Here is a 22,671-nt window from a genome sequence, read left to right as displayed (position 1 = left end):
CTTCGATGGCCCTCAACAACTTTATCAATGACATCCCTTCTATTTAACAGCTGTTGTATGGACTTCAATATCGGAGCATATTGGAAACTGCGTTTGTTTTTACCATCAAGAATGTATTCAATTGGCTCTACGACATAGAAGTTCTCCTTGTAATACTGCTTACGCAGATGCGCAGTACTTAGAGGGCCACCTTTTTGTATGGACCTTTGCACAGGATTACCAGAACAAACTGCATCAACAGTCTCTCTAATTATAAGTTCATCGACAGGGAGGTTCCTCTGATGAAAGATGTCTCTCACAAGGTCACAAGATAATGGAACAGTGGCAGAAGAAATCAAATGATGGAGTTCCTCTAAAAACACATCAACAGCTGTGCTTGGCACATGAACCAAATGCTCGAATTTCAGCAAAGCAGCAGCAAATCTTTGCTCTATGACCTTCTGCACGTCCTCAGAATGAGATTGACTATTTGAAGAAACAGCAGTGTTGGACTGCTCAACACACTCTGGACTATTAGCCTCCAAGTCATTCACAGACGATATCCTAGTAGTTAAAACTACCTCAGGTTTAAAATCAATCAATGTGTGATGGCAATGTTTTCGGTTTTTATGCGATTTAAATGTACTATAAATATTTGTTTTAAACTCACAGCCTAAAAACATACAAGTGACTATCTCATTTCTTTTGAGATGTACATTAATGTGAGCAAAATAATCCCTCTCTGATGCTAAATCACTACAAGGACAAAGGTGGCAACTGAATATAGCTTCCTCTTTGTGACTAACCCCTGTTGAGTGGATTTTACTTTGGTGGACGATAAGGGCATTCCACGTCTTAAACGTGCATGGACAGCGCAGGTATGTACATGGAAAGCGAGAACTACGTCCAAAATGTGGATGTCTTAACTTGTAGTGATGCAAAAGCTTGGACCTACTTGACACAGTTTCTTTGCACCCTTTACAACTCCACATTCCCTAAGCTTAACCCTGTAACACACATTAAGATCATCATCAGTTACATTATTAAAGCTCAAATCTGCATTTCAGGTATAAACAAAAAGGTACACTGCACTACATAATTCAAAACACATGAAAACTTCCAAAGTGACAGTTTTTTAAATACAAGGACTAACATTAAACAACTACATGATTTTTAAATAAAGGTTTATGTAGAATTTAAGTATTTGTCAGAGTAAAATAAATCTATATATTTAGTTATATAATCAATTACTAAACAAAAAAAATAATTTCCAGCTATAATTTGAACTTTTCAACTGTTTTGGGAAATGAAACTGAAAATGTCATGAAAAATCTGATTTATGGCTTAAACAGCAACACAACAGAAGAGAAATATGACAACACTTACCACTATAAAGCCTTTGAGTGTGTATGCTGTACAAAATTAGGATGAAGGACCTATGAAAAAAATATTTAGAATTAGTAATGTGTACTCAGTGGTTTCATCAGTTAATTGAAAGACCACGAACAAATAAAATCATAAAGCAAAGATGCAACAGGCATTAACTATTAAGTATTAGTACTATTAAGTATTTTCTGCAATACAGCACATTATCGGATACAATGGTAATCTGAAAAATAATAATGTGTGCACATGAAGAGAGTGGATACGACAACTGCCTGCAAGTAACTATACCACTGATCAGAGTTGAAAGAAGTATTAGGATCCTTAAAGTAAAGTAAAAGCAGAAATACAATTATCTAAAATAATCAATTACAAGCAGGAGTCCTGACTTCAACAGGCTACTTCAGTAAAAGTACATAAGTAATATCAGAAATATGTACTTACAGTGTCAAAATTATAAGTACTCATTTACTCAGATTGGTCTCTTTTATAGTGTTAAAGTATTTGATTTTATCGCAAACAAATACATGTAAGAGAATTTTAATGCTGTAATTAATGAATGTGTAGCAAATTTTAGATACTTTGGGTGGATTAATATTGAGTGCTGTATCACATTATATACATGTTAGCATATCTTTTTTATAATAACCCACTGTGTAACTTTCACACAAAGTGCACAATATTTTTAAAGAGCAGACAATTTATAGTCAGAATATAAAATAACATTTTTTGTAAATTATAAATTTTGTAAAAAATGTTACTAGTAAATAAAATAAATGAAACAGGGTAAAAAGTACAATATTTCCCTCTGAAATGTAGACGAGTAGAAGTACAAAGTAGCAGAAATTGGAAATACTCAAGAACTGTACAAGTACCTCAAAATTGTACTGAAGTACAGTTCTTGAGTAAGTCTTCTTAAGTTAATTTCCAACAATGCCACTGATAGAGACGGAGGAAGGGCTGATTTGTGTCAGCCAGCATCTGTCAAAATTTAAGATTTATCACAAACTCAAAAACATACAGAGCTTTCATTTATCAATTTTGTAGAAAAAATATCTCTTGGATTAACTAGGGCACTGTAGTTGTGTAGAACATGACAAAACTGCAAAGAAAGCAGATGGAAATATGCTTTCACACAGTTACTGAATAGGTGGTTTAGCCTTTAGTTGTTACGTCATGTACAGTAATGAGCATAGTCAGTCATATCAAGTACATCTTTGCGTATCTTTACTTTACCTGATTCAGTGTCCCCCGCAGCCTCTCTACTCTGCCATTCAGTGAAACTGGAAATGACAAAAATATATCAAATGTAAAACACTGAACACTCACCCAGCACATACCGCCGTTATATTCTCAGTGGGAGTCAGTGTACCTTTTTGTTAAACTGTTCTTTCTGACCTTACAGAGCCGCCACACCTCGTAAATGACCTGTAGCTATTGCTATTAGCCCTGTGTTCTATACCGGTCTAACGTTAAACATTTTAACATACGCAAAAGAGACGGCCAAATAACTTAACTCGTACGTATGACACTGTCGCGGACAATGAATTAGACGCCAGTAGAAAGCGCGAGTTGAAAATATCCAACTTTAGCGAGACGTTCTTGTGCATCACTTAGCAGCGTGTGTAGGGAGGGATGGAGACGAGGCTAACCTGCTAACAGGTGCTGTCCCCCGGGCAGGCCGGGGGACAGAGGTGAGGGCAGTGGGGCGTCTCGGCGAACAAACACACCCTAGCTACTGCACAAAGCAGAAGTTCGCTTTATAGACAGTCGGTTGTAATTGTATTAACACCATGCACAATGCCAATGTACTTAAACACGTCAATTTAATGTACTTACTTTTCAGTTATCAGTCGAGAGGAGGATGCGGCGGCAGAAAATAAATCTTCTTCCAGTTTTTGTGGGCAACAACACCTCCTCCTGTTGTTGTTTTGACAGATCGTGTTTGGCATTGGTGCACTACCTGGACCCTCTGATCCAGGGGGGCCAATGACATGTCCTGGCGCCCTTTTTTGGAATACAAGCCGTTTTTTGGCAGTCACCAAACTGACATCAGTTCTCAATTCAGTCGATTTCAGTCAACGCGAGAGAACCTTGTACATTCAACATTCTCAATAAACATCTGAAGTCTACTTGGTGGAATCATGTTTACCAATGGATTTTAAATGAATTGCGTTACTTATATGTAAGACATTTTTGTAAATTGAAAGACCAGCTATTTCCCATTTTTTCAGTGTAGACAACTAAGTTTGGTTTTCCAAAGCGGGGTTCTTTAAGCACAATTAAAATAATTGAATTAGAGAAAAAATTACTGGCTCATGAGCGTAAACTAAAAAAGAAACACAGTATTAGAAAGACAAAGGTGAAGTTGATGGAAAGTCACAGACATTGTCTCAGTATGTGGAAGAAAGAAGCAGAGAATGGAGAGAGAAAACAAGCAGTGAAGACAATGCCAAAGATAGACAGTATGAGTGAAGAAGGTAAGGGGAGAGAGAAAAGAGAGAAAGTTCAAACCACTGCACCAATACTCCCACACTCGCACCCTGTCTCTTCTCTTTATCCGCAGCTCGCTGCTCTGAAACTGGACTCCGACCTCGATACCGGTCCGCCTCGCCAACAACAACACCAAGCTCCGGTGGTTGCACTCCCAGCATACCAGGAGGCTGACACCACTGCCTCACAACAGCCCACATCATCACGTTCAACTCACCACCTACATCATGCGAGTGGTGGCCAGCTCAGCTCATCAACGACCACCCACCTATCATCCGACACACCCTCACCATCCAAGCTCAGAGATGGGAAGACCTACAGCCGCTCTCTTGATACTGGCCCTGATGATACAGTTTCAGTTGAGACCTCCGGTCAGTATCCAATGATCCAGGTGGCGGGCCCCCTGTTAGTGTTTAGAGGCTGGACAGAGAAAGGCATAAAAGAAGCCTCTTCTCATCTGCCTGATCGTGTCCTCAACGGTCAGGCTTTCCAAACAGCCCTCACCGACTTTTGCCGTGAGTTCCTTCCAACAATGCCAGAACTGCGTCGCCTCCTGGCTAAAAAGGTATCTGTGACTTTGCAAAATTCTCAGAAAAATGTAAAGGAGACGTTAGAGCCATGCAGCCTGACTGGGCGCATGCAACTAATGCTGGCTACAGAAATGCTGTCACTGAACTGGGCCAGGCCTTTCCTGTCAAAATTGACATGAGAAAAATCACCACATGCAAACAGCGAGAAGATGAATTGGTTGCAGATTATCTTACTCATCTGACTGAAACCTTCAACCACCACAGTGGCATTGAACGCCCTGCAGATCTTGGCAATACACCAGGTGTTTGGGAAACACACCTCACCAACTGTTTTCTAAACGGCCTCCGCCCTGAAGTTACAGCACTGATACGACACTCTCTGCATGTGAAGAACAACTGTTACAGAAGAAGCGACGATGGGACGTCAAGATACAAAATGACACACACCAAGCCATGCTCACCCTGTTTCAGTCAGCGTGACCGGTCGTGACCACACAGGTTCGCCATCTGACAGAGCAGCTCCACCGGGTCCTAACCCATTTGGAAGGTGCTTCAGCTTCCCCAGCTGCACCGCCACCCATGGTTCCACTGCCTGCCGCCTGAGGAGACTCCGGGGATTGCCGGACGTTCATCGTTCAGTGCGACTTGCACTTTAAACTGAATTCTGCCATGTACACCTCGAACCAGGCCAAAGTAGCCTTCATCTGGCAGGGAGAGCTGCAGCCTGGGCCACTGCGGAGTGGTCTCGTTGGGCTCCCATATGCCAAGACGCCAAACTCTTTCAAGACGCATTAAGCCGCATTTTTGATCATACCTCTCCCGCCAAAGAGGCATCCCGAGCACTTCTTCATCTCAGGCAGGAAAATGGGCCGGTTGTGGATTATGCCATCAAATTCTGCACACTCTGCTTTTTTTATCTTATCGAGTCGAAAAGACCAGCTGGCTCCTTTCGAGCTCCCCGCCAGGCTAGAGGACCTTATTGACATGGCCGCCCGAGTGGACAATCTATTAAGGGACAGGGCGGGAGAGCGACGCTGGGCTTCCAGCCGACCTACCGGCTACCCGGGGCTCTCCTCTAAGCCTCTAGGGTCCCAGGGATCAGAACACCTACAGCCTTCCAGGAGGGGGACTTCACCAGGAGGTGGTGAGGAGCCCATGCAGCTTGGAAGAACCAAGCTAGATCCTGGGGAGAGACAACGCAGACGCACTGAGGGGGCCTGTTTTTACTGTGGGCAACAGGGCCACCTTGTGACGTCTGGGCTGACCAGGATTGAGGTGGTCACTGGTGAGCCGTATGGTAAATGACTATTCTCCTTGCAAGCTGATTAAGGTAACGCTTGGAACGGGTAAGGAACCCAGAGAGCAGGAGGCTCTTATTTACTCGGGGGCAGACAAGAGTTTAAAGGATTGGGCCTTGGCCAAAGAGCTCCGGGTGAGACCTATTCCTCTGGCCCAGCCGGTCAATGCCTGAGCTTTGGATGGATGACTGATTTGTCAGGTCATGCACCAAACTGAACCTTTTCAAGTGACCATAGACCCTGAACACACAGAAATCATGCACTTTCATTTGTTTAACTCGGCTCAGCATCCCCTGGTTCTTGGCTATCCTTGGCTGTAGAAACACAACGCCCAAATTGCCTGGAGGTCAGGACGGGTCAAGGCCTGGGGGTAGCAGTGTAATGGTTGTTATGTGAATTTTGTTCATGCTTTCAGGAACCCTCAATCAGAGGAGGCTCTGGACACATCACCTCTCTAAGGTCCCTGAGTGCTACAGGGACCTAAAAGAGGTTTTTAACAGGACGCAGGCCACATCCTTGCCTCCTGACAGGGCTTTTGATTGCGCCATTGAGTTGTTGCCTGGTGCGCCCATCAGGGGCGCCCCCAGAAATTTTTCACAAGTCTACTCAAGTTTAAAAGCACCACACAGAGGCCTTTGATTGTTTTCAATACAGCTTTATTCTGCTGTAAACATGTAACAGACTATGTCCACAAAAGCATTGTCTTTGACAATATACATTTTACCATAGCTCTGAGAGTATTCTAGCCATGTGTGTGCACTGTACCACTATTTCTTGAAGCCTCATCTTCTGCCCCCTTGAAGAGTACGAGGGAAAAGCTTGAGATGCTGCTGTTTGGGCCCTCTGATCTTGACAGGAAAATATCTGTGATGAAACATGAGGAAAATAAGTTACTCTGAATTTAAAATAGCAGCAGCAAAAACAACAATAATAACATGAGTAGCTGTCCATAGTAATCTCAGATTACAGTTGTATTATGGACCCACAGTCAGTTCCGTCCTGACTGTTCAAACTCATCTACCAGTAAACACGAATGAGAAGCTTTCTGTTGTTGCACCAGGATTCATAACTCAGTGTTGACGCCTTGTTACCACGCGTTTATCCAGGTGAAGTTACTCTCTTGCCATTCATTTCCTCATGAGGGACCCTGTTCTAAGTTCACCTGTTGGTCCAGCAGTAGGATGAACAGCTGTGTCCTCTCTGGCCTGCTGCTGTTACTTCTTCCCTGTTCTCTGGATCTGTCACCTGCTCCTCTGCACTGCCCTGCTCTGTCTCCGTCCCTGTCTGTTCATGGGTTTGCTCGGCGGTGTTATCTTGGCCTGCATCATCGCACATATGGAAGAGATGTCCGTAGACTTTCTCTTCAGCAACCAGCATGTGGTTCAGCACAGACACAGTTTACCAAACACGTACTATTTGTTCTAAAAGTAAGTACTGTTTGACTTACTTACCTGTTGGTAGTCTGGTTGTCTCAACAGCTGCCGTTGAAAATGACTTCCACTGTCCGTCTCTGAGTTTGGGCAGCAGCTGCTGCAGTACTGCCTTCACTTGCACTCGGACAACGTAGTTACAATTTCCGAAATTTTCAAATGTGAACTTTACCTATCAGAACTGGCCCCCCCCTGGCCCCCCCTGCCCCCCCCTTGATGGCGCCTCTTGTACTCTATTTCTGGGCCAGAAAGAAAGGCCATGGAAGAATACATTTCTTCATCCCTGAAGGCCGGGATTATTCGGCCTTCCTCTTCCCCAGCTGGAGCGAGGTTCTTCTTCGTAGGGAAGAAGGATGGCTCCCATAGGCCATGTCCCAGAAGTTGTCTCAGGCGGAACGGAACTACGACGTGGGCAACCGTGAGCTGCTGGTGGTCAAGACGGCGTTGGAGGAGCATATATCAGCATACTTTCCTGATCTGGACTGACCACAAAAACCTGGAGTACATCAAGGGAGCTAAAAGACTCAATTCACGCCAAGCCAGGTGGGCCTTGTTTTTCAGCCGATTCAGGTTTACTTTATAGACCGGGTTTGCAGAATACCAAGCCAGATGTCCTGTCTCAGTTGTTTGACCCTGAACCGACTGCCAGAGACCCCAAACCCATCCTACCACTTGTTGTGCTTCACTATACAGTGAATAGCACATGGTGAAGACCGCATGTTTCTTTTTTCTGTGGAACTATTGTACTCCATTCCCCAGTGTCTCCAAGTTTAACAGATAGGTGTGAAATCACCCCCGCACCCAGCTCCACAGTCACCATTGGCCGGAGGGGGGGCACATGATTTTACGACCTCAGGCCAACAAAACCAGTTCACCCCCACTGAACTCTCTCTTTCCCCTTGTCTTCTCCTGGAGGAAAGACAAGTCCTCTCTTTCTCCCGTTGTCTTCTCCTGGAGGAGAGACAACGCTCTTTCTGGACACCTCTCCTCAAGAGGAGAGAGACCACTCTTACACATTGTCTTCTCCTGAAAGAGAGACAACTCTCTCCTGAAGAGGAGAGAAGCTCAACTCAGCTAAGCTCTGCCTCAGTGTGGCCTGTACCAGAGCAGCCACCTCCTTCATGGTAGCGACACAAGGTCCTGCCTGAAGTAAGCAGATCAGCGCCAGCAGGTACGACCCCGAGTCTGCCAGCTGATAACCAGAACCAACAACAGGAGCACACCAGCAAGTTGGTATCAAGCTGCTAACTAGCCAGAATCAAGAAGCGACCGCATTCCTCCAGCCTGTAACCACAGCAAGGACACAAAAGAACCACACCTTTCCTCCAGCAACATGCCGAGAAAGCAGCATCCTCAAGGACTCTTCTTCTCCCCTTTAAGGACTGGTAACAAATTCTAACTGGGCATAATTAGCTTAGCATTACTGTATACATGGTTTACCCCTGTTAATGTATTGGCTTGCTTTAATGTTCATTGAGTTTGATTGTTATGATGTGTTGTAGATTACTGTGCAGGGGGGCTGGCCATCACCATTTGGTCCCTCTCCCCCACCTTTGTGGGCCCATCTCACATTCCTCAGCTTTATCACACACACACACACACACACACACACACTCTCTCTCTCTCTCTCTCTCTCTCTGTCTTCCTATTATTTGTTAGTTTAGTCATAGACACTTAGTTAGATTGTTTGATTGATTTTGTTCTGTTTTAATAAATGTTTTAATACCTGCTGTCTCCTTTAATGTTGTACAAGGGTGAACACTGCCAACCTCTACACTGTCAAGAACTCCAAAATCCTTCAGCTAGCTATCAATGTGGTTATTTTGGTAGTAATTATTAAATTAATTATAAAACATAATTCCAAATTGATAGTTTAGTATTTTTATGAGACTAAATCAATTAAAATGGCTATCTTTTCCTCGCTTTTTCGAGGTGGTGCCCCAATCGAGGTGGACTTTATTCAAAGTTCATTTATTTTAATAATTATTAATTATCTTTGACAATTATTAATTATTTCTGATAGCCAAATTGAACTTTACCACTTGTTAAAGCACAACACACTCAACCGTGTGGTTGGAGCGGTGTCCTGGCAGATAGAAACTGATGTGCAGCAGCAGACTTTATGTCCTTAAGGCAGATTTGAAGTTTAATCAACTGATTGGGTTCATCTGGCTTTATTGATAAATATAATTGTGTATCATCTGCATAACAGTGGAAATGAATGGAGTGCTTCCTGATAATATTACCAAGAGGAAGCATATATAAGATAAAGAGTATTGGTCCAAGCACTGAGCCTTGTGGAACTCCATGTCTAACCTTAGTGTGGACAGAGGATTCGTTATTAATATGTACAAACTGAAATCGATCTAATAAATAGGACTTAAACCAGCTTAATGCAGTTCCTTTTATACCAATGAACTGTTCCAGCCTCTGTAACAGGATGTGATGGTCAATGGTGTCGAAAGCAGCACTCAGGTCTAACAAGACCAGGACAGAGAGAAGTCCTCTGTCTGATGCCATAAGGAGGTCGTTTGTAACCTTCACCAGTGCTGTCTCTGTGCTGTGGTTCGCTCTAAAACCTGACTGAAAATCCTCAAATAGACTATTACAGTTTAAAAAATTACACAGCTGATTAGCTACAACTTTCTCCAGGATCTTGGAGAGAAAGGGAAGGTTGGATATAGGTCTATAGTTAGCTAACACACCTGAATCAAGAGTAGGCTTTTTCAGGAGAGGTTTAATTACTGCTACTTTAAAGGACTGCGGTACATAGCCTGTTAGTAAAGACTGATTTGTCATATCCAGTAAGGACGTGTTAATTAGGGGCAGGACCTCTTTAAGGAGTCCAGTAGGAATGGGGTCTAGGAGACATGTTGACGATCTAGATGAGGAGATTATTGAGGTCAATTCAGCAAGATCAATTGGAGAAAAACAGTCCAAGTACCCATCAGGTCTAACAGCTGTTTCTATGGTTCCTAGGTTTGAAGTTGGACCAGACCCTGTTGAGGGCAGGAGGTGTTGAATTTTGTCCCTAATAGTTAGGATTTTATCATTAAAGAAGCTCATGAAGTCGTTACTGCTGAGCTCCAAGGGAACACAAGGATCAATAGAGTTCTGGCTCCTTGTCAGCCTAGCTATTGTGCTAAAATGGAATCTAGGGTTGCTTTTATTTTCTTCTATTAATGAGGAGTAGTAGGCGGCTCTGGCATTACAGAGGGCCTTTCTATAGGTTTTAAGACTATCTTGCCAGATTAAACGGGATTCTTCCACTTTGGTGGCCCGCCATGTCCTTTCTAGCCTTCGTGAGTGTTGCTTAAGCTCACGTGTCTGGGAGTTATACCAGGGAGCTTGTCTCTTTTCTTTAATTCTCTTCTTTTTTAGAGGGGCAATAGAGTCTAGTGTCATTCGCAGTGAACCTGCGAAATTAGCATGGGGGTCATCCACAGCACAGGGACACACAGGCTGAAATACTGAAGGAATCACCTCCTTAAATTTGGCAACAGCACTATCAGATAAGGATCTAGTGAGGACCTCTCTGTCATATAGAGCATAGTCCTGTAGCAAGAAATCAAATGTTAACAGGTAATGGTCTGATAAAATAGAGTTATGTGGAAAGACTGTTAACTGTTCAATTTCAACACCATAAGCCAAAACAAGGTCAAGAGTGTGGTTAAAACAGTGAGTTGGTTCATTTACACTCTGGGAGAAGCCAATTGAGTCCAGTAGTGAGACAAAAGCAGTGCTAAGACTATCATTATCATTATCCACATGAATATTAAAGTCACCTACTATAATCACTTTGTCCACACTAAGGACTAAATCTGATAAAAACTCTGAAAACTCAGTTAAGAATTCAGAGTACGGACCAGGAGGGCGGTACACTGTGACAACCAACACTGGTTTTAGAGTTTTCCAGGTTGGGTACGAAAAACTAAGAGTAAGACTTTCAAAGGAGTTATAATTGAGTTTGGGTCTAGGTTGGACTATTGAACTAGAGTTAAAGATTGCTGCAACTCCACCTCCACGTCCAGAATCTCTGGGAATATGAGTATTAGTATGACTGGGAGGAGTGGCCTCATTAAGGCTAACATACTCCTCAGGACGTAGCCAGGTTTCAGTCAGACACAATAAATCAATATGATGGTCAGATATCAGATCATTTACTAAAACAGCTTTGGTTGGCAGAGATCTGATGTTTAAAAGTCCACATTTAACTCTCCTGTCCTGTTTCATAGTGCCAGTGGTATTAACTCTGATTAAATGTTGATGCTGAACTCCTCTCGTGTTGGACTTAATAGATCTAAATGGTCTGAGTGGTCGGGGGACAGACACAAGTCTCTATGGGATGTTGGGTGGGTGACTGTACTAATGGAGGAGCAGAGAAGTGTGTAAGACTGCAGCTCTGCCTCCTGGTCTCGACTCTGGATTGTCAAGTTTTAGGACTAATAAACTTCGCCATATTTCTAGATAAGTGTCCAAAGTGGGATGGATGCCGTCTCTTCTAATGCGACCAGGTTTTCCCCAGAAAGACTACCAATTGTCTATGAAGCCCACATTGTTAGCTGGGCACCACCTCGACAGCCAGCGGTTAAATGATGACATGCGGCTGTACATGTCATCACTGGTCAGGTTGGGCAGGGGACCAGAGAAAACTAGGGAGTCCGACATTGTTTTAGCAAAGTTGACAGACCATTCGAACATGCAATGATGGATTTTATTGAACTTAGTCCAGCACAAGGGAAAAAATATTGTCTAGTGATGGTGGATATGTGGTCTAAGTGGGTCGAGGCTTTTCCTGCAAAACACGCAAGCAGCCAAACAGCCCTTTTGACAGAAATCATTCCCGGATGGGGAATTCCAACAAAAATCAGCAGTGACAATGGATCACATTTTGTAAACGAAGTGTTAAAGGAAGTTGGAAACTTTCTGGGCACTGATATGCGACACCACTGTGCTTATCATCCCGCCAGTGGGGGCACAGTGGAAAGGGAAAATGGAACACTCAAAACTAAACTTTCCAAATGTTGTGAAGAAACAGGACTATCTTGGGTGCAAGTACTCCCACTCATTCTGATGTACATGAGAATGAGACAGAGGGCCAGAACAAATCTGACAAGTCTATGCACACTTTACTTAAAAGTCTAGCAGTAAAAATAAAGACAAAGCAATTTGGAGAAAATATCAAACTCAGAAATGTGTTATATGTAATGGACTATAATCAATCCCAACTCACAGTCCAGCCTTGCCTGTTAGTCCTGTGTTCTTGGATACAGGACAGGGTGACAGGAATTAAATAGAAGAAAAATTACAGGGAAATATTTCACATTAAAGTTCGTATCCAGTGTTCATTTATACATGTACACAGAAAATGCAGGGTTACTCAAAGTCTACATCATGCCGTTGCCATCATTATCCTCAAGACAAGTTATATTTTAACTTGCCCCACCTTTGTTTGAACCCTCACAAGCTATAAAAACCTTTTACTCAGTAGAGAGTGATAAGCCAACCAAGGGGATCCTTAAGGTGGTGACTAATTCTGATGTTTTCCACCACATCTCACGGATGTATGATAATGACATGCAGGTTTCTATGAGGGAAACCCTGATATTAGATTACAGTTAGCATGTGCACACCCCCCCCCCAGGTCTCCACCCGCACGTCATATTCAAGGTGCTGTATATATTCAGCTCTAAAGGGGTGGTGTGGGTATTCTAAATGGATCACTGAGGTCATCACAGCTGAGAAATATTAAGGTATGATCAAAATTCAATCCTGTTAAGTTTTATATTTAATATCAAATTCTTAAAAATCATTATTTGAGCATGGAATAATGAGTGTCACCTTTATCAGGCAATGTGAATCTTTTGTTGTGATTCATTAATTTCATATTGTATCTATACATTTTCTGTTTGTACATGTGTTAATTAACAGTTTATGTTGTTTTTACACCTTATTTTAAAGTTTCTGTAGGCTATTTGACAAAACACAATGAATTATACATAGAATGTTATAAGAGTTGGGACCCATTGTCCAGATGGCTTTAACTTCACTGTTTGCAGAGTTCAGGAAAAATCTGTAAGAATTGCAAATTAAGGACAAAGCAGTTTGCTGGGGAGCGGCCCATGAGCACATTGTTCAAGTGTGTACTTAACGTGTCTTTGCCTATGAACTCCTCGTGTCACGTTCACGCAGTTCAATGCATTGAATAACTTGGCTGGAATTAGAGTGGAAAATCCTGTGAAAAACACCAGGACATCTGAAAGAATGCCACAGACAAAGCTAACCAGCACATTCTTTATGTATTGGCTTATTCTCATCTATACCTTTACATAATTATCATGTTGTATTATGGCTTTTAATGAAAAACGTTTTGAGCATTGCCTTTTTCTTCCTCATTTCCCCTCAAACAGACTGTTTCTGTTTCTCAGTTCTCAATTCTCTGATCCAAATGTGTTTTCCAAAGACTTTTGTCACGATCAGCATCGTACATTTATCATTTAACCAAGCTGATAACTGAATTTTCATATTTTTTCTCTGTCTGTAGGCTGATCATGACTACTGTGCTGGGTATAGCCCTGCTGGCTTTGGCTCTATCAGGGCCCACCGTGGCCTTTGTCCCCATTGGGGGTGGGGCATCCACTCACGTTAGCATTACAGGAACGGCTCTGTTGCAAAAAGTGACGGAAACGTGTCGGGCGGTGGCTGAAGCAGCTGGTTATGAGTTCCGACCCACGGTAGGATGGAAGATAAAAAATGTGCAAGGCAGCACAAACATAGTCACACACAACACCCAGAAACACACCCACTTACACAATAATCAGAAGTTCACACGTGTGAACATAAAAAACAAGGCCACTTGAGAACTTTTGTGGCAAACATGGCTCCATTCTTAAAGAGTCTTTTATACACACCTTCTCTTAATTATATAATACTCTTTTTGCTTGTTCCTGGAAATGTAAACTCTTATCATTGATCCCTGACCACAGGGTTCATCCCCTGAAGAGCTGGTCCAGGCCTGTCTTGGTCCCACAGCAACGGGAGAAGTGTCTGGTGCTAAGTTTCACTCTGCTCTTCAAGAGATCTACACCCAGAATGGACTGGTAGACCGTGACTTTGTCAACAGGTGAGAGAAAGATGGAAGCAAAACAAGCGGTACTAAATGAAGCAATGAAATAATAGATGGATGGATGGATGGATGGATGGATGGATGGATGGATAGATAGATAGATAGATAGATAGAAATACTTTATTGATCCCCAGGGGAAAATTCTGGTGTTACAATAGCATAGAAGTTAAAGTGACCACCACCATGAATACAAACAAATAAATAAGCAAAATAAAAATGTACAAAATGTTGTAAAATAAAATGTAAATGTATGTAAAATGATAATAATAATACTTTTTATTTATAGGCACCTTTCAAGGCACTCAAGGTCGCCTTACAGTAAAAGACAATGAAATACATTGAAATATAAATAATAAATACATAAATAAGGGGACTGTGTGTGTTGCTAAGCTTGAAATATGAACAGTACAAGTGAGAAATACCTGTGAAAAATTCTTTTAGTGCTCCACACCACTTCAACTCAGAGGCCTTTCTGGAGGGACGTGGCCTAATCAGGGAGGGCATGGCGTCCATTAAGGCTAACATTCGCAAGGAGAACTTCCAGGCTGCCAGGGAAACACTGGGCAGAGTCCTTCATACGCTACAGGTGAGATGGGAGGGAGGGGGGGCTGGGCAGAGAGGTTAAAGGGAAAGAGGAGAAGGAAGAACGAGCGAGACATTGAAACATTGAAAAGACATTGAAAGGAGGAAAGTGCATAAACACAGTATGAAATCAGAACTCTCTATGTGTGTATACAAGTATTAATGTGTGTGTTTCCATGCATTATCAGGACTTCTACAGTCACAGTAACTGGGTGGAGCTGGGATACACAGAGCCTTACATCAACCTCATACAGCCAGACCTTCCTCTAGAAAACCTCGCAGGTGTGTGTGTGTGTGTGTGTGTTGTTCTTGTTACACATGTTTATGCCTGTGGGTTGGGTAAAATGTCATAAGGTAGACATTTCATAATTTATAGGTTTATCTACAGACCAAAGAGCAGAGAGTGTTGTTTGTCGTCAAGACATGCCCACAGAGAATACTTGATTCTGATTGCTCTGATTGTGCATTAGTTTTAGATAATCATACAGCTCTGACATGGCACCCCTATTACAGTTCTGAAATATATTGTGCCAAACCGAAAACTGCCTTTTGCTTGTATAGATGTTAACACTGCCACCTGCAGTGACTGTTCCAGTGGAACATGCCCTAATTCCATCCTCCCCAGCATCTTGAAGGAGAAAAAACTAACATCAGGGTACATGGGAATCTTCTCGGCTGCCAAGCCTAAAGGTATCACTGGCACACACACATCATCAAACCACATTCAAATACAAAGGGATTCACAGGCACAAGGGGCAGGCCTGGCTGAGAGGCTGGTAACAGGTTACGCAGATGATATATAGTTTAGCTAGAAAGCTGATTGATATGAAATGATCGCTTATTCACCCCCCCCCCCCCTTCTATTTAGTATGAACTGAACAAGTGAGGTTTAAAGTTCTGATCAGGAAACTTTATAGGTGCTGGTCAGGCTAGCTGTTCCCCCCTTTCATCCAGTCTCCAGCTAACTGGCTTTATCTTCATATTCAATGGACAGAAGTGAGAGTGGTATAAATCTTCTCACCTTACTCTTGTCAAGCCTATATCCTAAAATGTTAAATTATCCAAGGCATCTAGATATCATGCTTGATCAATAACCAACACATATAACTCTCATCTGATGTTTTCTATGCCTCGATATTCACTGGGTTCTAATAAAACATTAAAATGGATTAATACATTTAGTCTATCCAGGAAAGCAGACCTGAGTACATAGCAGGCACAGGTCCACTATAACTAGTTAATTGAAACATGTCCCACTTGGATTCACCCCTTTTGTCTTGTTCCAGGTAAATGCAGCCATGGAGGGGCAGCTGACCTCACCAGCACAACAGTTCCCCGCGGAGGCATCAACAAAGATGAACGTCGCCCGGATAATGTGGCCCTGCACAATGCCGCTGTAAACGCAGCTACAGCCGCCAGCCTGCAGCTGCTGCAGGACATCCGATTGGCTGCCGGAGACAACGACTTTCTGAGGTATGAAGCTTAGATGTGAAAAATATAGTTTTGTTAAATATCAATTAGAAGTTTTACTTTATGATAAAAACATGTCACTGTCCAGACCAGGAGAGATGATTAGACTTTCCTGACCTCTCATCCTCCACTCACTCTCTCTCTCTCTCTCTCTCTCTCTCTCTCTCTCTCTCTCTCTCCCTCTCACAGAATGATGGGGATTGCCCGCTCATCTGTTGTGTGCTTTGTTATTGACACCACTGGCAGTATGTCGGATGACATCGACGAAGCCAGGGCCGTTGTTTATGAAATCATCGACAGTAAAAAAGGAACGCAGGACGAGCCCTCCGAGTACATCCTGGTGCCCTTCAATGACCCTAGTATGAACTATTCTACCACACCAATCATGTTTAGAAATCCGTTAGTGGTGTTATACCCCCGGTGATGTGATAATGCCATAAAATGTCACATAGGTAATGCTCGGCTGTGTTGTTGTTTTACTAGATACATGATCTTATGATCTTAATGATGATGATCTAGATTTAACAAACTGTAAATCTGCATAGAGTCACAGTTATCCTGTAGGATAAAAAGTCCTTTAAAAAAAGATACATTTAGGCCATGATACTTTGAACCACAGGTTTGCCTTGGCATCTTAGCCCCTTTCTGTGCTTCATGTGTAGAATTTGGACCTATGATCAGGACAACAGACCCTGATAAAATGAAAAGAGAAATCTCTAAGCTGAAAGCGAATGGAGGTGGTGATATTCCTGAGATGTGCCTGTCAGGACTTCAGGTAATATCACTATGATATTGTCAGATTGTTACTAGGATGGTTGCTGATTGGGGAAATACTTTCCACATATATATTTTTACAAATCCTGATCCAGAATGAACTGACCAGGTTCCTTTTATTTCTCTAGTTGGCACTCACTGGTGCCCCTGCCTCCTCTCACATCTATGTTTTCACCGATGCTACAGCCAAAGACATTGCTCTCAAAGACACTGTTGTTGCTCTCATCAGGAGCTCCAAGTCAACGGTAAATACTGACAGACACTCAGTGATGTCCTATGTTCACGCATGTATATTTGAGTGAAATAACCTAGAAAAATTGGGCATATAATCTCCACACGAAACCATCTCCACAGGTGTCATTCTTCATGACTGGTAGCAGTAGGAGGCGCCGTCGTTCCCTCAGAGCTGCTTCTTTTGAAGATTACATAGACCTGGCTTTGGCCTCTGGAGGCCAGGCCATCAAGGTGTCTAAGAGCAAGCTGCCTGAGGCTACAGATGTCATTCTTGACACGTCCACTTCAGCTCTAGTAAGACTGTGCAGTTCTAATAGTACATTCTGTGCTATCTAAAGCATGTACTAGCCTCTTAGACCTGTTTGAAAACTAGAAAAATGAATAGATGATACATTTTGCTCCTCTTCTGTTCATCAGGTGACAGTTCTTCAGCGAGCAAGGACCCCCGGGAAGCAGGAGACTTTCCCGTTCATGTTGGATGAATCTCTGCAAAATATCACTATCTATATCACAGGAACATCTATTTCTTTCACACTGACCAACCCTGCAGGTAACACAGTATTCCTGTGGCAATGTTTGCATCAGCCATTCTCATTAAGTGTTCCTTTTTCTTGCTGACATCATGATGCATGCCAACAAATTCCAGGTGTGAGCCAAAACCACAATGAGGTCAGTGGTAAACTGGGGACCGTACAGTCTGTGGGCAACCTGAGGAGAATCCGTCTCAACTCTGACAGTCAGACAGGAACCTGGCAGATCAACGTAATGTCCAACCAACCATACACACTTAAAGTCACAGGTCAGACAATATTTGTTAATTATACATGTTCCTTTGTACAAATGCACTGTTTAAATTGTGTCATCTTGCATAAACACTTCATTTGCAGAGTAAAGGATGAGCTCGATACTCAACATGACATCCAGAGACTTTAGGACGTTACTACTTACAGCTAAATAGTTCTGCACATAATCCCCAGTAAAACCACAAATTAGTTTTTGTTCAGATTATTTTTATATATATAAAGCATTAATTAGTGAGCTGTAGATGTGTTGGTAGGCTACTTTTGGACAGAACAAGGCCAGCTAAACCCCCCTGTTTCCCATCTTTGTGTCAAGCTAAACTAATCTGATGCTGGCAGGAGCTTCATATGTACAAGGCACAGGTGGGATTTATTGATCTTCGCATGTAACTTTCAGCAAGAAAGTAACTAAGCATATTACTCAAAATGCCAAATCATTTCTTTAAGGTAATTTGAGCCTATACTAGCATTGACCTACTATTTGTGTGTGTTTTTTTTAAATAAGTATCATTTTTCATATTTACCTCCACTTCTTTATGGTCCATATAAATCACGTAATAATAATAGATACATAGATAGATAGATAGATAGATAGATAGATAGATAGAAATACTTTATTGATCCCCGGGGGGAAATTCTGGCTAATAATTAATCTTCTATTGTCAAAATAATCTGGCACAAATTATGACCCTGCTGTTGGTCAAACGTAATTAGAGGAGAGGTAGTTAGGCCTCATGAATGTTCACTAACTCACTCTTTTGATGTGTGCCTGTGTTCACTGTACTTGTGTTTCCAGGCCAGAGTATGATTACCTTCATTTATGACTTTGTGGAACGCTTCGAGGGACCTCATCCAGGTTATGCAGTACTCAGTGGGCGTCCACTAGCAGGTATGCTACATGCAATAAGGCTGTATAATAACTTTATAAGGTGATATGGTGTTCATCTGCAAGTGGCCAAAATATCCATTGCTGCAGGTCTAACTTTACTGAACAGCAAATTAGTCGACCAATCAAAAGTAAAGTAAAATGAAAGCCATCGTTCTCACGCCTAAACGAGAAACTGCAAGTTTTTTTTTTACCTTTCTCTCTCTCCATAACTTGCTTCTTTGCTTCTCTCCTCTGGAAACCCAGGTCAGCCAGCCACCCTGATGGTCTCAGTAATGGGTAGGAGAGGTCCATCCTCCATAACCATTGGAGATGTTGGCCTGGTATCTGTGTCTGGTCCTAACACTGTTAGCAATGGCACAACAACTGATATGGGCAATGGAGACATCCTGATGACTGTTGATGCGGTCCCTGAGGGCGAGTTTGTGGTCATTCTGAAAGGAACTGACAAAATGTCAAACAGTAAATTTCAGAGGCAGTCTACCACCCAGATGTCTGTCTCCAAAGTAAATATCCAGGTCGGTCTCTTCCTTCACTACCACTTCACATCCAGTGTACCCTGTCAGACTTTGTTTGATTCAAACTGAAACAACACTTCAAATGCTTTGAACTTTCTATCCAATTCATATAGGAACAATATCACTGTTTCTTCACCTGTTTCTTGTTTCTTTCTTTTCCATTTCCCTGAAGGCTGTGGTAGACAGCAGTGTGGAGCCAGGAATACCCTTTAAGCTCCCCTTCAGCGTCATGACCAAGGGCTCTGGAGGTCAATATTCCATCACTGCAAGAAATGACAGAGACTTCCCCATGTCCTACCAAAACAGGTGAGGGGAAGCATCACATTTATTTGTTAAACATCCTTATCAATACTTACACGTTGGCTCCGAACGGGTAGGAAGCACTGTTGCTGTCTCATGGTGGGACAGCACATGACCTGCACCGAGGGAAAGAGACGTGTTATTACTCCAACCTAGCCGGTTGCCAGATTTGATTATAATACCAAGTATTTCAATTAGAGCCTAAATGTGTCCATGTGTACAGTATATAATGTATTTACTGTATTATTGTATGTATGCCAGGAAATCTAATAGGCGATGGTAGATGAATCCTTATGACTTTGGTCGAGGATGAAATAGCTCAATGTTTTTGATGGAATGGTACAACATTATGGTACAAATATGCATGGTTCCCAGAGGATGAATCCTCTAGCGCCACCATGAGGTCTGTGGCTTTGATTGAAATGTCTTTTGGTGCACACATTCCTCTCCTATATTGTAAACTAATTGCATTGCCATTGGCTGCATTCCATAAACGTTGTACCTGCTAGAATTAGCGTTCTCGCTGATGATTAGTAAAATTAAATTTTTCTCTCCTTTCTTGACAGCCTCACCTTGACAACCGGAGAATATGCTAATGCTACTTTGACCATTTCACCACCTGCCGACACACCATCAGGCACTGATGTCACTCTCACAATGGAGGCCAAGTCGTCCAGTGGTGTTGACTCCAATTATGCGGTTCTGAGATTCTCTGTTGTTACCAAGGTAATCAGACACCTTGGATTATGAAGTTGTAATAAATAAATAAATAGGCAAGCTTTTGCACATACCCACAAAGATGACTATTACAGATGCACTCACAACAATATTACAATAGTTATGTATAGTTAGGAATCCCACAGAATGAAATATCCTGTGATTCATGCATACATTTCCTGACTTTCTTTTTCTGTTGTCTGTCCAGATTACAGATTTTGTTCAGCCCGTGTGTGAGGTGGTAAACGTGCTGGCTGAAAATTGCCCTCATGACGTGTCTCAGTGTGAACCTTTCCAGTGGGAGCTCTGGGCCAACCTTACAGACGGAAATGGCACCGGGATAGAGAGTGTTTCTTTGCGTCAGGGCAATGGATCCCTCTCATTTACCTCCCTCAGTGCTCCCATTGTCCAGGCGAAATACAACAGCTCCTGCTGCTCACAGATTGTCGAGTTTGTAGCTGTAGACAAAGTTGGCAATGTAGGCAAATGCTATCAATCCATTGTGCGTTCTGCCGGCCCTCCTACTTCAACCCTGTCGCTGCCACTGTGGTTGTGTTTGCTGGTATCTGCCTTCATGGCGAGGATGTGAGGGGCTTCTGTTACACTGCTCTGGTATCCTGCTTAAATGAAATGCCGGCACTGATAACACAGCTGATGATGAATGTATATTTAAGATGTCAGAAATCATGAATGTAAACATTTCGTTGCACTGCAGGGTTGAATAGGATCTGAGGCGACTGGGGGCTCAGCCTGGACTTCTGCTTACCTCCTTACTTTCCAGATGTGCCGTTGTTGGAAATAAGTATCGAGTAAAAACAGAATGTCTCACAGCAGCTATCATTTAACATTTGATGAGTTTAAAAGACTGTTGAATGTATTTGTTGACCCTTCTTATTTTCCAATAAACTGCTTTGTTTCCCTCGCACATCATTTTCAGGTAGTTTATACACAGTGTAGTGTGTGCACTGACCTTAATATCATCACTAGCCAAATTTACTTCATGTCGTGAATCAACATGCAGTTTCTGTAGTAACCATTATGGAGAAGTTACTGCATATGCTCACTTCTTAGTGTGCTTGTGTTGTTGTGATTAACTGCAGGCCATTATTCTACTAAAACGAATTACAGTTTTATGGAAAGTCTGACTCACAATTTTAATTACAAATGTCAACAAAATGCTTCTTCACTTCTGTTACAGCGAAAGTATTCTGAGCGGAAAATTACTTATCATAGAAGGTTTGTAAACATAAATGATCTGAAAACACAATGTCTTCAGTGAAGAAAATGACGTCTTCCAAATTTTGCCAAAATCATTTTAAAGATATTAAAATGGTTTCTCACAAAAAATTGGGGGGTTAATTTGAAACTACATTTATTACCGGTTTTCTCAAATGACAGGACCAAGAAAATATGCATCTTTAAGTCAATGTAAACTCAGAATATGCTCCATGTGTAATGCTTAAATCAGATTCAGAATTACAAAAGGAGTTTGTCACCCGTTTTAATGAAAAAATCATTTGTACTTCCTATAATTATTTAACAGCAGTTAAAAGCAAAGCAATGAAAGTGATCATCTCAAATGTATAAACAATGTAACTATGTACATTTTTACAGTTTGATAATATCTACTATTCAATAATTTTTCATATATTTACATTTTTTTTTTTACATACATTTGCAGCAAAATGTAAGGCCTGGAGATACTATAGCTGACAAATGGGCACTAGACATATCCTTACGTCTGTCATGAATAATTCAGAGGTGCAGTTTATACTCAACCCGTGCTACAAAATCAATTAAGAAGGTAAAGATAATTCTAAGGAATAGTTTTGAGCAGATGTTTCCCTTCAGAATTCAGGAGAGGAGGCATCAATCTGTCTGTCTATCTGTTTTAAGTAATTAAAAGACTAAAGTCTGCGTATTGTTGCCAACCTGTTCCAATGAAAGACAACATGTTAACTGTGGTTTATAGTTGAAATCACTCGCAACTGAGTTTAAAGTGGGCTGATTACAGCCCACTTTAATCCCTAACCATCTTTTTTTTTGTTATTTCATATCCACTACTGATGCTACGATGTTTAAAAATCAGGTGCAAGCAATTATGCTGGTTAAGAATCTGACATAGACTTTTCTTAGGACCTTTCTTAAAAA

At 42.0% G+C, this 22,671-nt stretch overlaps 1 protein-coding gene across 1 annotated transcript; it reads left to right on the top strand.

Moving 5' to 3' along the window:
- The first annotated feature begins 12,742 nt into the window (after nt 1-12,742).
- Nucleotides 12,743-21,305, top strand: LOC139199251 (von Willebrand factor A domain-containing protein 7-like). The gene is made up of 18 exons (XM_070828296.1): nt 12,743-12,866; nt 13,658-13,847; nt 14,100-14,236; nt 14,681-14,825; nt 15,010-15,103; nt 15,383-15,511; nt 16,108-16,294; nt 16,481-16,650; nt 16,954-17,066; nt 17,194-17,310; nt 17,420-17,593; nt 17,717-17,849; nt 17,946-18,098; nt 18,896-18,988; nt 19,232-19,503; nt 19,676-19,809; nt 20,370-20,529; nt 20,729-21,305. Exons 2-18 carry the CDS (start codon nt 13,665-13,667, stop codon nt 21,107-21,109), a joined length of 2,775 nt encoding a protein of 924 aa, XP_070684397.1. The 5' UTR covers nt 12,743-12,866; nt 13,658-13,664; the 3' UTR covers nt 21,110-21,305.
- The last annotated feature ends 1,366 nt before the right edge of the window (nt 21,306-22,671 follow it).

The sequence above is a fragment of the Pempheris klunzingeri genome, chromosome 3 (assembly GCF_042242105.1).
Source record: "Pempheris klunzingeri isolate RE-2024b chromosome 3, fPemKlu1.hap1, whole genome shotgun sequence".
NCBI lineage: Eukaryota > Metazoa > Chordata > Actinopteri > Acropomatiformes > Pempheridae > Pempheris > Pempheris klunzingeri.
Note: the sequence above shows the minus strand (reverse complement) of the source record. Positions and strands in the feature narration are given on the sequence as shown.

Bases quoted from the DNA above. Each gene is read 5' to 3' on its own strand.
- LOC139199251 (XM_070828296.1), top strand. From the start codon at position 13,665: ATGACTACTGTGCTGGGTATAGCCCTGCTGGCTTTGGCTCTATCAGGG. The intron at 15,104-15,382 runs GTGTGTGTGTGT...TTGCTTGTATAG, and splicing joins TCCTCTAGAAAACCTCGCAG to ATGTTAACACTGCCACCTGC. The intron at 19,810-20,369 runs GTGAGGGGAAGC...CTTTCTTGACAG, and splicing joins CCCATGTCCTACCAAAACAG to CCTCACCTTGACAACCGGAG.